General features: G+C 39.1%; 1 protein-coding gene across 1 annotated transcript; it reads right to left on the bottom strand.

Moving 5' to 3' along the window:
• Window positions 1-1,398: 1,398 nt before the first annotated feature.
• Window positions 1,399-13,427, bottom strand: csdc2a (cold shock domain containing C2, RNA binding a). Its single transcript, XM_044338607.1, has 4 exons — window positions 13,285-13,427; window positions 6,925-7,288; window positions 6,610-6,732; window positions 1,399-5,070 (listed from the first exon to the last, which is right to left on the bottom strand). Exons 2-4 carry the CDS (start codon window positions 7,110-7,112, stop codon window positions 4,908-4,910), a joined length of 474 nt encoding a protein of 157 aa, XP_044194542.1. The 5' UTR covers window positions 7,113-7,288; window positions 13,285-13,427; the 3' UTR covers window positions 1,399-4,907.
• Window positions 13,428-14,885: the final 1,458 nt, after the last annotated feature.

The following is a 14,885-nucleotide window of genomic DNA, read 5'->3' as shown; positions in this document are numbered from 1 at the left end:
AAAATGCTACATACACAGTAATTCATCAGTAATTATCCAGTACTATAATATATGATAGTCAGACAGCATTATGAATACTTTTACTTTCGATACTTTTAAATACATTTTGCTCCTTATACTTTTATTAATGTAACATTTTCAATGCAGGACTTTTACTTGCAGTCAAGTATTTTCACAGTGTAGTACTGCTACTTTACTTGCATAAGTAAAGGATCTGAATGCTTCCTCCACCACTGCTGTTGATATAGAGTACTGTGCAAAGGTTTTAAGCACTTGAGATGTTTAGATTCTTATCCATAATGCAATACCATCAGGGAGGCGTCTGATCGGTCCCAAATTCATTCTACAGCATGACAACGACCCCAAACATACAGCCAAAGTCATAAATAACTATCTTCATCAACAAGAAGAAAAAGAAGTCCAACAACAGATGGTTTGGCCCCCACAGAGCCCTGATCTCAATATGATGGAGGAGACAGAAGCAACTAGGACGCCTAAATCAACAGAAGAACTGTAGCAAGTTCTCCAAGAAAAACTGTGTGCAGGTGAACTGAGGAGAACTGCTGCTGTTTTAAAGGCAAAGCTGCTCACACCAAATATCGATTTCATTTAGGTTCCTTCTGTTTACTGAACTTTGCATGAAGTTAATTGACAAATCAAAACTATTCCTGACATTATTTTTGAAAGCAACCTCATTTTACTTTTAGTGTCTAAAACCTTTGCACAGTGCTGTATATAGAAATCCAGACTGCTGTCTCTAGGGGCACCAGGTCTGTCAGCTCCAGCAGTGGCCTGTTTTTTGTCAGAGAGTAAAAAGGAAGTTTAAAACTGTGTTTAGTTTGGAATCGTGTTGTCCATTTGGCCTCTTACTCAATCTGCTTGTGTTTTCTTTTACTTGTTGTTGCAAAATGTCTTGCATCAACTTTGTTTGTGATTGATCTTTCTCCGTAAAGTCCTGTTTAAACATTCTTGCAGCTATAGAAATAAATGTAACTGTTTTGTATGTACACAAGTGGCTTTTTTGCCATTGACCCTCGTGTTGTAACCCACTATGTAGGAGTCAACTTGAAGATTATTTGTGCTGGGATGTCCTCTAACGGATTCCAGCGATACAATAAGGCACAGACAGGATGCGGTCTGTGCAAAAACAAGCTCAAATGAATATTTCCAAAGATCACACACACGCACACACACACACACAGCTGTCTGAGACACTGAAGCAGAGCACATAGCAAAAACTTTATCCAAGTAAAGGAGGACTCTCAAAATAACTGCCCTATTTATTCTACTTTGTTCAGACACCAGTGAAGAAAAACTAAGGGAAAGTCTAAACTCAAAAAGAGCACAGAACAGTCTTTGCACCACATTAATGAAATAATAAACACACAGGTCTGTGAATACAGTAGTAAGTTTTATTCAAACTTTATCTTAATGACAAAAGACAATGTCACAGTGATTTGACAAAATTAAAAAATGCTCATGAACACAATCAAACTTGTTCCTCTCACAGTAAAGAAACCAAACAGATGCAGTGTGTTACTGATGTTACTGTAAGTCACACTTGTGGCGAGAAATCAAAGATGCATAGGAGAGCTGATGACGCCTCTCTGAAGGCTCCAACTGCGTTACTGCATGATGAAACAGAATCAACACATTCTACGTAAAATTACACAAACAGTACAGAACATGCCGATTTCCAAAACAACAAAACTGCTTGTTATTTTGAACGTCACATAGTTATTAAAAATTAGACAAAGGTTATGTAGAAATTAGAAACTTGTGACAAGAAAGGTTGAAGGGTTTTTTTTTTTGTTTTGCCTGTCGATGATGACATGACGGTAGCAAAGGGATTTTAACAGGGTAGTATCATTAGAGTGAGGTGTGCAGTGTATTCAAACAGGCTTCAATTTGCACAAATACTTATAAATGCAGCCTTTAATTACCAAACACCTGATGTTCCCATAGTTACAAATGAAAATAAATAAGTCAATAAATAAATAGTAATCTAAAACTTACACCAGGAAGCTTTTGCTGCTCTGTTTTTGTTTTGCTATTTTTCACAGTCATTTGCCGTGATGTATGAAACTTACTGGACTCCCCCGTGTTCAACCTAAATCAGCAGTTCATCCTCCTCAGCCTGACCCAACACCTTTTAGTTTATTATTAATTGATTGATATAAAGAAAAGGGAAAACCTGAGGGGTGAAAATACTGCATTTCACAAGAGGGAGTCATTATCACAAAGATAGAAAACATGAGAAAAATCTGGGCATTAAAACTTTTCTTTTCTGATTACATAAACGATTTAAAGGAATATTAGCAATTTGGGGAAACACAGTTATTCCCTTTCTTCCTTGAGAGTTAGATGAGAATAACGATACCACTCTAAGACATAAAAGTGGCATTGATCTTCTCATCTAACTCCGGGCAAGAAAGTGAGTAAGGATATTTCTCAAAATTTCTAGCAATTATTTTAAAGGTTACAACTTTCACCTGATGACCCGCAAGTTGAGAACTGCTGATTTTAATCTTGGTCTTCCTCCATACACGTGCTTTAAACATTTCAAACCTAGATGTATCAGTGCTCAAGTACATCTACAGTCACTCCATCCTCTGCCCATTCCCTGACCCTCCTCCCTTTCCGGTTTCCTTCCCCAACCCAAAACCCTCTGGCCTGGTTTCCCAGTGGCAGGCACACACAACATTCAGCTACCACCGAAACATATGACCGTCATAGGAGCTGGCTACAATAATACTGGATTTCTACACTTGCCAAATAGACAAAAATACAGTAGTGCTACAATATTTAAAAGGAAAATAAATCCTTATATGTGGAGCTAATCTTAGCTCCGGAGGCCGAAATGCAGTAAGAGTGAACTGAATGTGTCACATGCTGCCTTCAAATGGGGTCGTGTTCACGAGAAGGGTCTATATGAATGCCCGCCCTCTTGTGGTATTCACAACTTTGAAAGTGGAAATTTTCTGAAAGCTCCAAATTCACAAGTTGCGATGTGTTGTTGACATTTTCAGAAACAGTCGAAGCCATGGAAGTTCATTTTTTGGTGGATGGTAAGTTAATATATTTTAATTTTAGTCGTTTAGAGTTTCTCTTAGTAATTTTATATGTCTGAGGAAAATGTTGATATTCCCAACAGCCTCATCTTTTTCCTATGTCGTTATGCCTGTGCATTTCTTGCATTACGTTACCTGCTCGCTAGCTAGCTAAATTGTTGGCCTTGTGACTACACCAACAGTAATGTTAATATTAGCTAATGTAGCTAGCTTTTGGCATCCATGTTGCTTAGCAGCGGTGTTCTCACAACTTAACCACTTGAATGCCAAGCATATCATGTACATAACTTCCCATGTTGAGCTCACAAGTTCCATTTTAGTGTGCTCATTTGGCAGCCACACACAAGGAGCATTGTGTAGCAACCTTGAAAATACTTGAGAAGGCAGATCTGAGCAGCTGTTCCCTTCAAGTTAAAGATACCATGTTGAGTTTTTGACCACTAGTAGCATCATGAACAATGTTTTTACAAGTGGGTCCCCGTTTGGCAACGCAATTCACATTCCTGCCACCAGTTTCATGGTATTCAGCTGATCTGCAGGTGGCAGTAATGTACAAAGAACGGCACTTGCAACAAAGGCAAGGAAGAAGAGGACTGCAAGCTAATAAACACTGACTGATGTAAACAATGCACGATTTATGATCCATTCCAATACTTTTGTCACACCTTAATGATGTACACAATGCGTATTGTTGAGAAACACTGAATGTAAACATAACTTTTCTGTTTAAAGGTGCAATATATTAGAATCAGAAATTCCTTCTCATTAATGACACCGGTGGCCATTATATGAGCTGCAGTCAGAATCCTGTTGCTCAGTCAGCACCCAAGTGAGCAGTGGCACTAACATTAGTCAGCTGAAGCCACAATATCACAACATATATTTCACATGCTTTGCAGTGATGTTAGCTTACCTGTCCAGTAGAAAGAAAGCCAGCCTGGGGTCAGATGTTAATGGACTCAATTTCTAAGCTAACGTTAGCTAGTGTTGCACCCTCTTGGTGCTGTAGGGCTCCTGGCAAAACCGTCCTGAGTCCTTTACATAGAAATCAATCCACAGGCTGCTATAGGCAACCGAGAAAGTCAGGGAAGGTCTAATTTTATTATTTCTTCAGATTCTGTTGATAATTTTAGTTAATTTTTGAATGTTTGTAAACTAATGTAATGTGTGTAAACTAAAATTCTTACATATTGCACCTTTAAGAAAACTGCAAACCCAATCGTGATTGGTAATTGATGAAGGTAATTTTATTTTCCCCTTTTAATCTTTGTTTTACTGGTGGAAACTATCAAAATCTGTCATTGTAAACAGACAAAATGTGGCTGGAATAGATTTTTGTCCCATGACTTCCGGCAATTATGGGAATCAATTTAAAGTGGGAGTGAAATTCAGACCTCAACAGAGTTGGTCCCTTAAAATTTGCAATTTCTCATGTGTAGTGTACCCATGGAGAGTCAGTATGACCAAATTATGTCAAATTTGCTCAAAATGCATTTCGGCCTCTGACCCAGCTGCCTCTTCTCAGCATCCCGCCCCCTCTAAGACATCACTTCACCAACCCCTGCCCTTCAAAGAAAAACATTCAAACAAATACATTCAAAGCTTAATTTTCAACCCAATCCTTTATACTTAAATGTTCACCCTCTCTTCTCCCTCAGACCTATACTGTGCCTGTCCTAAGTCCAAGCCACCTCAGGCTGAACTTCGCCATGCTCCGATCCTGCTGATCTGGTCCCACACTTAACACCCCGAAAACAAAAAACCTCAAATTAAATCCAAATCCCCCCGGCTCCATTTCATGAGCCTCTGCAGCCCTGCAGCCTGGAGCGCTAGAGTCTAGGAGCTGATGATCTGACCTGACCAGGTCTCATGCTTGGTGCCCGGATTCAGGTGGGTGATCACCACATCGACCGCCTGGATCTTCTGGTTCTTGGGAGGGATGGGGCACACCTTGTACGTGACCTCATCTCCTTCCATAGGCACGTACTCTCCCTCAATGCTGTCAAAGAAACAGATATTACAAACTCAGTCAAATATAGTTCAGCCATTTAAGGACAGTGCCTTCTTTAAACATGAAGTATGAGTTGGCTCTATCCCTAGGATACATTTTAGTTTACTCCAATGAGCAGGAGAAACTGTAGCGTAGTGGAACTGAAATGAGTAACCTTTCGGGTATAAGGAATGATTCATAAATGATGAGACCACTATATCTGACCTGTGCAGTTATTTAAAGTAATGCCTTTGGAATGTATTTTTGCACAGAAAGAGGACTGTGGAGTTTGTCCTGTATCTCTTACCTTTGTTTATAGCGTTAGGAGAGGATTGCTCTCCTCTTTCAATGTACATATGGGGATATGAGTATTTTTTTTAAAGAAACACTTGAAAAAATTTGAACATATCCCTAAAATAAGGTTTAAAATACTGTACCAAAACAGACTCTACACGGTAAAAAAGCCAAGTCAAACTTTTGTTGCATGACATTTTTTTGTTTTGGCTGGTGATTTTCTATATTTTTCTTTTTGTCAACAAATCTCATTGGCAGAACCAAACCAGCAATTAATTAATATTCTACTTACAAGTATTGTGTGTGAATCCAAAGTGTGACATATCATATTCCTCTGTGCTGTAGAACTCCATTGTTGTCCAAAAACTATTAAAAACACATCAATGAGCCACACCACTACACTGGGTAATATGTTCCTCCACCATGAAGAGTTTGGGCATGTTACTACAGTCATTTACAATACACAATATAATACAAAGTCAAGAAGTTGTGATATGTAGCACAACAAACTAGCAAAGCACTCTAAACACAACCACGGTCCTGCACATGCACAGTGTGTTATTTGACGAGTATAACTGCTGTACAAGGAACTACTCTCCGGGGACTGAAAACATGAATGCTGTTTTTAGTCTTCTGTCTAAGCAAACTACTGTGACCATAATCTTTGTGGTGAAGGACCACCAGTGCAGCAGTGTGACTCATTGATGTGTTTTTAATAGTTTTTAGTAGAGGTCTACGGCACAGAGGAATAAGATATATCAGGCTTAAGATACACACACCATACATGTAAGTAGGATGAGTTCATTGTTGGTTTGGCTCTGCACATGAGATTTGTTGACAATAAGAAAAATATAGAAAACCTTATCCTTTAAATTCTTCCCAGCAATGGTCAGCCTTGTAGTTTAAGTCAACGGTTCATTTCAACGAAATAATTTCTGATATGTTTAATAACTTAATTGTTCAAATGAAAGCTTGTCATAGTCTGATTGTGTGTTTATCATAAGTTTTGGTTCATTTTATATGACAAGTTCATGTAATTTAGCAAATAATGGATCGGCTTACTCTGAGGGAAGCTATGGAGTTAATAGGATCTGGTGTTTTATGTCGAAAGATGCTGTTCTTCTGTATTCTCCACAAGCAAAATGATATACTATGAACTGAGCTAAAATCATAATTTCACAGGGCAACCTCCCGAAAACCATCTGATGCCGGGAAAACCGTAACAGTGTAAAAGTTAGCTGTATGGTCACTCACTCAGAGATGTGGACGAAGATGTCCTCTCCTCCATGAGTAGGGCGTATGAATCCATGACCCTGAGACCTGGAGAAGTTCTTACACACACCTTTAAATACGGGACCTGATTTGGCTCGCACTGTCCTGCAGAGAAAGAGAGAGCGACCAGGACAGAGAGAAAGAGGCACAGTGGGAGAGATCGAGAAAGAGAACGGGATAGCATAAACAGTTATTACATGAAATACTGCCGTGCCCACGGTTTGCTGTGTGTAAAGATGATTATCAAGATCATAATATGTACAACGAGACTCAAACACTTGTGTCTTTCCTACTCACGCTGAGTATGTGCGGGTGCGTTTGGTGGGCAGTGGGCTGGGCAGCTCTCCAGGTTGAGGCGGTTTCCTCTCCCTCTCCCAAACCCGGCTGCCCTCCCTCAGGAAGGGGAAGGAGAGCTGCAGCGGGGTGCGTGGGGACGCGAGTGGCAGTGGGGGGTCAGTCGGCGAAGAAGGGTCAGGGTCAGACATCTTGACTTGTTGCGAGTTCTTGGGGTTTGGGTTTTTTTTTCTGTTTTGGGTTTTCTCCGGCGGCACACAAGGAAGAAGAGAAAGGAGGGTTACACCTCCTGCATGGCAAGAATGTATGTGAGGGAGGGGAGGTACTCAACGAGGAGGTTTTACAGGTGGAGGGCAGCAGTGAGATCCTGAAAGAAAAGAAGAATGAGAGAGAAAGGGAAAGAAATTTTTATATTCAATTGCTATAATTTTCTTTTTGATTGTACATTTACTTTCATTTCAGGCAGAGATTTCCTCTATTTCCTGTATTCCTGTATGACACACAGGGTTTACTGGTGGCTATGGCATTTAAAAATCTCCTCCAGACTCGTCTTAGGACGTATAAACATTCTCTGCTTGGAATATTAAATTGTGTCTGATGTGTTTTTTCAGCTACCTTGTTAAAATACTTAAAATGACTCAGTGTTTGTGCACTTGAGACTTCAAGTTTCCACATCACATTTGTGTAAATTGAATACTGGACCGGGATTGGCTCCAAATGAGTTGTGATGTCACAAATCATGCTCGTTTATACAAGTCGTAAAGTCAATTCAAGGTGAGCAAAGAGAAATTTTTCCCCCTCAGCAGATTAATATGAAAATAGTCTTCTAGTGTCAAACTGTTCATACATCATTCAGCACAGTGAAGCTCAAACATTCAACTGAGAGAACAAGAAGAAAAACAGTAGAGGACTTAAAGATGCTGACCAACATCCCTGGTTTGGTGCATGTCACCCATCTGTACCACTTAATTTGTCTATCTAATAAAGACAAAAATGTCATAAAACACCAGGAACACAAGTTTTACCAATATCCAGTAACCAAACAGTCTCATTTCATTTAGGCCAATAGTGATATAGATATTTTTCATTTTATTGCAACCCCATTATGTGCCAAGTTTCCACCGGTGGAGCTGATGTGGGAGCTGCTGTGCTCTAAAAGCACAGCCTGCCCTACATTATTATGAACACTGCACTATGATTGAGTGAAAGGTGAGAAAATCACATCATCTTAAATGTAGAAACATGTAGCGATTATTTAGTCATTGATTTTCAAATCTCATTGTTGTTGTATTTTCTCCACTTAGTGAATCCTTGAAAGCTTCCCTCTAAGATGCTGACTGTCATGTTACCTTAACTGACGTTTTATTAAATATAACAGTAGAAATCTGCTCCCTTCACTCATCACAACAGGCCTCTAGAAACAAACAGGAACTTAGAGATCAACTTTTTCCCAAATAGGCCACCACACATACAATCGCTGTCCAGTGAAAACCATGTATCACCATATTTGGTGATTTAGAAAATGTTCAGAGAACAGAGGGATTAGGCGTTCCTTTTGGAGAAAATTCTCTACATCTTAGACTAAATAAACTATTGGATCACATAAAATATGCACTGTCATCAAGCTAAAGTAGCACACTTGTGCAATCTTCCACATATCAACTCAGTGTCTAATATCAGGCATATTAATGGGATGAGGACCTAACATATTTTTAAGAACTTATTATTCAATACTGATAAGCTATAATTGAGAATCGCAAGATTTAACACTCAAAATATAACATTACCTCTGGCTGCATTGCATTCTGGTCTTTTGAGTCTCTTTTCTAAGTATATTTCTGTTTCACTTTACTGAAAAATACAGCATTCAAAAGATAACCTTTCTGAGTGGAAATTGTTTTTTTTTGTTTTTTTTCCTTTGTGATATTTACTGTTTAAAGTCCCCTCCAGTCAAAGATGTATTTTTCTTCTTATTACAGTATTCAATTCACACAAGTGTGATGTGGAAACTTGAAGCCTCCAGTGCACAAACACTGAGAAAGGACTTTGCAGTGAAGTAACATCTTGTAGTTAAACTTTTGAAATAAATTTATTTTACATATTCAGAGATTCTGGATTTTTCAATTAGGAAACATATCAGACACAGTTTATTATTCCAGGCAGACTGTTTTTATATGTCTAAAAATATGACAGGATGGGATCTTTAAGTTTATTGTCAGACTACATTGTCAGTGTTCAGGGAAGTATCCCACAATGTTGGAGTTGTCACAGGCGCACTGAAAGAAAATCACATCAAGAGATGAGCTAATAGACCCAGACGTTGCCTCTAAAAACGAATCAATAGCTGGTTCTTTTTTTTTAACAGTGTTTAAGTGGATTTTTCCTGGTAGGTAGAAGCAACAACCAGGCGTACAACAGCTGGAAGCTTCTGTGAGAATAACAAAGCAATTTGATTTCCGAGTGCCAGACTGTGATCTAGCTCGCTTTGAAAAGGTCCCAAGATGATGTAAATACCAATCCTGCCCCGGAGGGCCTTGGCTTGGCTCATCACACTTTATTATATTAAAAGCTCTGCACGCACAAAACTGACATCCATTACAGGATTGCTCTTTATAGTCTGTAACCAAACAGCAAGCTGCTCTCCGAACCGTTTCAGACAGTCCCAGTAGGACGAATGAGCTCCGTCTCCACACCATGACACAAAGCCAGTTATCATTTTGTAACTGGTGGGGGGGGAAGTGACGTGTGTATCGTTACTGTAGGTACAAACACAAAGGGTTATAAATTGCTTTACACAGAAACCTGGTTTAACTGCAACACTGACGTAGGCGGATGTGTTATTGGGGTTATCAGCAGCCACCTCCCACTGAGTCTTAGTATTGATGTGACATCTGCAGTCTGAATGTGTGACAAAGACTGATGAGTTGATGGCGTGTCAGAGTGAATCCCTCAGGCTCCTTTCAATATCACACTCAGCCTCTCTCTCTGTCAGTCTAAATATAGCAGTGTGTGGTGAGATGGAGGCGGTCTTTTAAACTGGACAGCAGAGTCTCAGGCTGGAGGCTTTAAAACTTTCTGAGGCAAAGGTTAACATACCACACTGGAGTTTTTTTGTTTCACAAACATTTCTGAGATGCAATGATCATTTCATTGGTCGGTTGAGTTGAGACATGCAATGTGTTCTGTCTGTCCGACCACTGAGATACATGTCGGAGATGAAGTCCAAGTCCTCAGACAACATCAGTGGCTACATGTGAAGACGTTAGCATTATGTTAGCACTTATCATCTTCTCATCCTCTTCCCAGCTTCTGCTGATTGGTCTAACTTTCACCTGCTGGTCTCAAATTATTCTGATTGGACGTATCTGTCAGTTGATGGCTGATATCTCATAGTGAGATTTTTTATTTCTTCTCTCTTTATTTAAAGTGTTACAGACTAATAATGTTTTAAAAGTTTTCTTGTGAATTGACAGTTCAGTAAATCTAATGTGATGTTTTAAATTTCTGTTTGTTCCAGATCATTTGCATATGTGCATATGATAAAAAAATATATAATTAAACTTACATGGAAAATGTTTTTCTTTAGATTTATGGAAAGTATGGAACCCAAACAGCACATTATATCATATCTGACACCAGCAGTTTCACTTGAACTTTCTGTTGCTCGAAGTTACAGTTTAACTGACATTTTTATATCCGTCGTTTGTCATAACTGTAAAACAAGCAGATGTTAACAGGAATATTTTGTCTACTCTCCAGATAGCTTTGTTGGTGTTCCATTTATTCCAGCTATTTCTGTGATCAGATAACCTGTCATTATGCTAGCTGTCTGACGCTAATGTGCTGCTAATGCTACTCTTTTTTCTGTTGAACTACAGTCGCTGTCACATGTTTTATTCCTCTTATGGACTCTATATGTTTAAGTGTACCATATTTATTACTGTGTTGTACCTTCCATGGGGACCTAATATGTTTTCACTGAGGATACTTTGATTCTTTCTTGGCATGTTTCATTATGGGGACAATTTAACTAATTTTAGAGCTGCAACAATAAGTCAATTAATCAACTGACAGAAAAATAATCAGCAACTATTTTGATAATCGTTAAATTGTTTTAGTCAGTCTTTGAGAAAAAATGCCAAACATTCACTGGTTCCAGCTTCTCAAATGCAAAGATATGCTGCATTTCTTTGTTTTTATATGCTTTAAATTGAATACTTTTGGGTTTTGGACTGTTGGTCACACAAAACAAGACATTTGATGTGCTTGGTAAATTACAACAGGCATTTTTCACTATTACCTGACATTTTATAGACCAAACGATGTAATCAATAATGAAAATAATCGTTAGTTGCAGCTGTACTTTGACATTATTTTTGTAAAGACAGTTTACTTGTTACTACACTCATACTTTTGTCTAACTCTTGTTCAATTGATCAGATGCTTTTCAGATTTGTAACCACAATCATGGAATCGGATTTTCCTCTTTCATAACTAATCAAATATTTCAAAGGTCACCCGCTGTCGTGAACCATTACTATTTATCACGGCATGTGCACTTATGTGTATAGATTGAACAGAGGAATGATAATACAGAGAAAATGCAAATAAATCTAGCAACATCATATGAAACTTTTCACATGTCAACACAGCAAAAATAAATGTATCAGCGTTCCAGACTGAGCATTAAAGGAGCAACAGTTCATATTGATTCAGTATCAGGTTTAAACTCTACAATATGATGCTTATTTTTATTGCAGTTTGCACATTGCAACAATTTTGCATAATCTTATGTGACACCTGACTCAGAAACTGTGGGGTAGCGTTCATATATTCTCCATTGTAAATCTCTATTAAGCCATATTTGGTCATGAAACAATGTCTCCTTGGAAAGACCTTATGTTGCTATTATTATTATTTGGGGAAAAAAAGCATATTTTCTTTGCCAATGAGATTAAGGGATGGGATTTTTAAAGGGCAAGCAATTTGTACCTCTGAGTAACATGAGAAAACTACACAGATTTAAGCTGGGAGTACAAGGGTTCAAAGATCACAGTCATCATCACAGGAGTGGCACTAATCTCTCCATCCTTTAAGCTCATTTATTTATTTTCATTTAGGGAAAAGATACAGCAAATGGCTGATGAGTGAGGCTTTTATCCTCCTGGTATCATGTTGGACAGTGTTGATGATGAACATGCACATCTGTCATGACGGTGGCACAGGGGAGAGCACTGATACCATGACTGATGGATGACAAGGCATAAGTATGTAGCCTAAATAATTCAGCGACTCGACTGGTGAGCTCCTCTTTCATTAGCCCGCTTATTAGGCCGAGAGCGCACCAGGAAATGGACTTCTTTAATGGGTCTGCAGTGCTTCTGTGTCAGATGAGCTGACGAAACACTTAATCAGGAGGGTGTCGGGCTGCTTTAAAAACAGAAGCCAGATAGGGCAGTGGTTCTCAAAGTGGGGTCCGGGGACCTCCAGGGGTCCTTGAGGGGGTCCCCAGCGAAAGGGGAATCATTGATTTTCACTATAATTCCATCCATAAGTAACACAAAGTCTTATCAGATGGGGGACCCTGGGACAAAATCTTGTCAAATGGGGGTCCGTGGTCTAATTCATCTCAGTTTAGGGGTCCTTGATAAGAAAAAGTTTGAGAACTGCTCAGATAGGGGGCCGGACTAGAGGAAGGAAAGGAAAGAAGAGAGCTGGAGGAGCTTTGAAAAGACAGACAAAAGGCCAAAACCTCACAGTGAAACCAGGGCACTGTGGCTGTCTGTACTCCTCTTCATCAGCATGTGAGGCACGTCAACTGCTCTCCACACACACACACATACACAGATACAGATACACACACACACACACAGAGAGAGAGAGAGAGAGAGAGAGAGAGAGAGAGAGAGAGAGAGAGAGAGAGAGAGAGAGCCTGTCTTTAAACTTTAAATTAGCCCTTTTAAAATACAAATAACAGCATTTTTTTAATGGTATGATTTGTTTGAAAGTGTAGCTGGCAGAGCCTGAATTATTCACTCCAGGCGGTTTGTTTCCAGAACATACTGTGGCAGCTTCAGACAAGAAGCCAGAAAGAAGGATGCTCAACAAACTGCATCACCCTCTCCTCCAATAAAATAAAATTTGACTCCGGGATAAAACGTGAAAACATGACGCCGGAGGTGGTAAATCTGTGCTCAGATGTAAAGACAACCACCCGGCATTTTATCACAATACTGCCACAACCCGACGCCGTCTGCCCGGCTGGAAGAATGAAAGGATCGGATGTGTAAAGCCAAGCTGCAAATCACCCCCCATCACCCTCCCCCCTTAAAAAAAACCCCGATCGATTAAACGACGTCTTACCGTGATCAGCTGTCAAGTCAGACGCGACTTTTGAGGCGATCTGAGGGTAATTATGTAATTGAATCCGGTGAAAGCTGCGGGGACATGTGGTGGAGAAGTCAGTGGATCTTGGTGTGGATGCGGCGCACACAGGCGGGATGAGAAAGCAGCAAATGAAAAGGAGGCAGAGGGGAGATGGGGCGGGGGGTGCCGGGGGTCACTGTGCTAAAAACAACACTACACTACAGTCAAGTCTTTGTTCTGCTCGTGCACGTTTTTTAATGTTTTATTCGGCGCATATAGTGAGATTTAATTAGATGTTTAATGGACTGAGACTGGCTGTTTGTTTATTTGCGTTACTCATCTCTACATGAATGCTCAGTGTCCTTTACAATAAATACATTAAAGTCACATCAATTATTAAACACATGATAGAATTTGTGATTATTTTTAGTGTCGATAAAATATAACTACAAATACAGTACTCTCCCATTTTATTTATCCAGTTAATAATAATAATAATAATAATAATAATAATACATAAATTTGTACTGTACTTTTCATTCATAGTGAAGCTCAAAGTGCTACAATATTAATAACATAAAGATAATAATAAGAAGAATTAACATGAAAAAGACATATATATATGTGTATATACATATATATATATATATATATATAGTTTCTCTTGTCACATTGTGATGTGAATTTTGTTTGTTTTTTGTTTTGAACAAAATTAATTTATGTATGTTTTTGGGTATCCCCCCCTTGCCCCACCAGCCTCTGGTCTCCCATTCATTTCAATGGACCATGTCCATGATGACGTGTTAGGTGACATCATCAACAGTTGTTAATGCCTTGCTAAAAGTTACTATTCTCTATATGTTTTACTTATATCAAGATGTAAACTAACAAGCACCTGTAACAGGCCGGCCTGCAGTTCTGTGAGGCTGTATCATCTGGGGACCATGAATGTCTAAACACATTTTAATGATGATTCTAGTTGTTCAGTCTGGACTAAAGTGGTGGACAGACTACCATTCATAAAGCTCCTGCATGGCTAAAAACATCCTTCCGGGGTTTGATTTTTTTTCTCTCCCTCTCAGTCCATCACACTGTGAAATATTCATGATGACTCAGCTCATGATGAGTTTTCTATGTAACTATCATGGGGTGATGACACACTCTTAGGTTTTATGTTGTGTGTCACTTGATGTACACGTTACATGTTTTATCTGTCAGCAAGACAACATTTCCCCACAGGGACAATAAAGTTAAAGTTAAAAGTTCTCTTGACTGATCCCACCCAGATGCTCTTGAGCAAAGTGGTTCACTTATAACCTACAGCAGCACACGAGCTCTTACTCAAACCTATTGGGTTAAATGACATGTTACGCATGTGGTTTAAAATCTATTTGTGCATGTCCATTTTTTAAAGCTGTAAACTCTACAAACTATTGTTTGCAGCTCTGGTATTGTAAACTTGCTTTGGTTCCAGTTCAGTTGAAATTCTTCCTCAGAAATTCTTTCCAGGCTTTCTTCTTTCTGTGACATTTCAGAATGACCACTTTGTCTGAAAGAGCTCTGGACTTTTTTTTCAGCACAGATTGGATAAGAGGAGA

Source organism: Thunnus albacares, chromosome 20 (assembly GCF_914725855.1).
Source record: "Thunnus albacares chromosome 20, fThuAlb1.1, whole genome shotgun sequence".
Taxonomy (NCBI): Eukaryota; Metazoa; Chordata; class Actinopteri; order Scombriformes; family Scombridae; genus Thunnus; species Thunnus albacares.
Note: the sequence above shows the minus strand (reverse complement) of the source record. Positions and strands in the feature narration are given on the sequence as shown.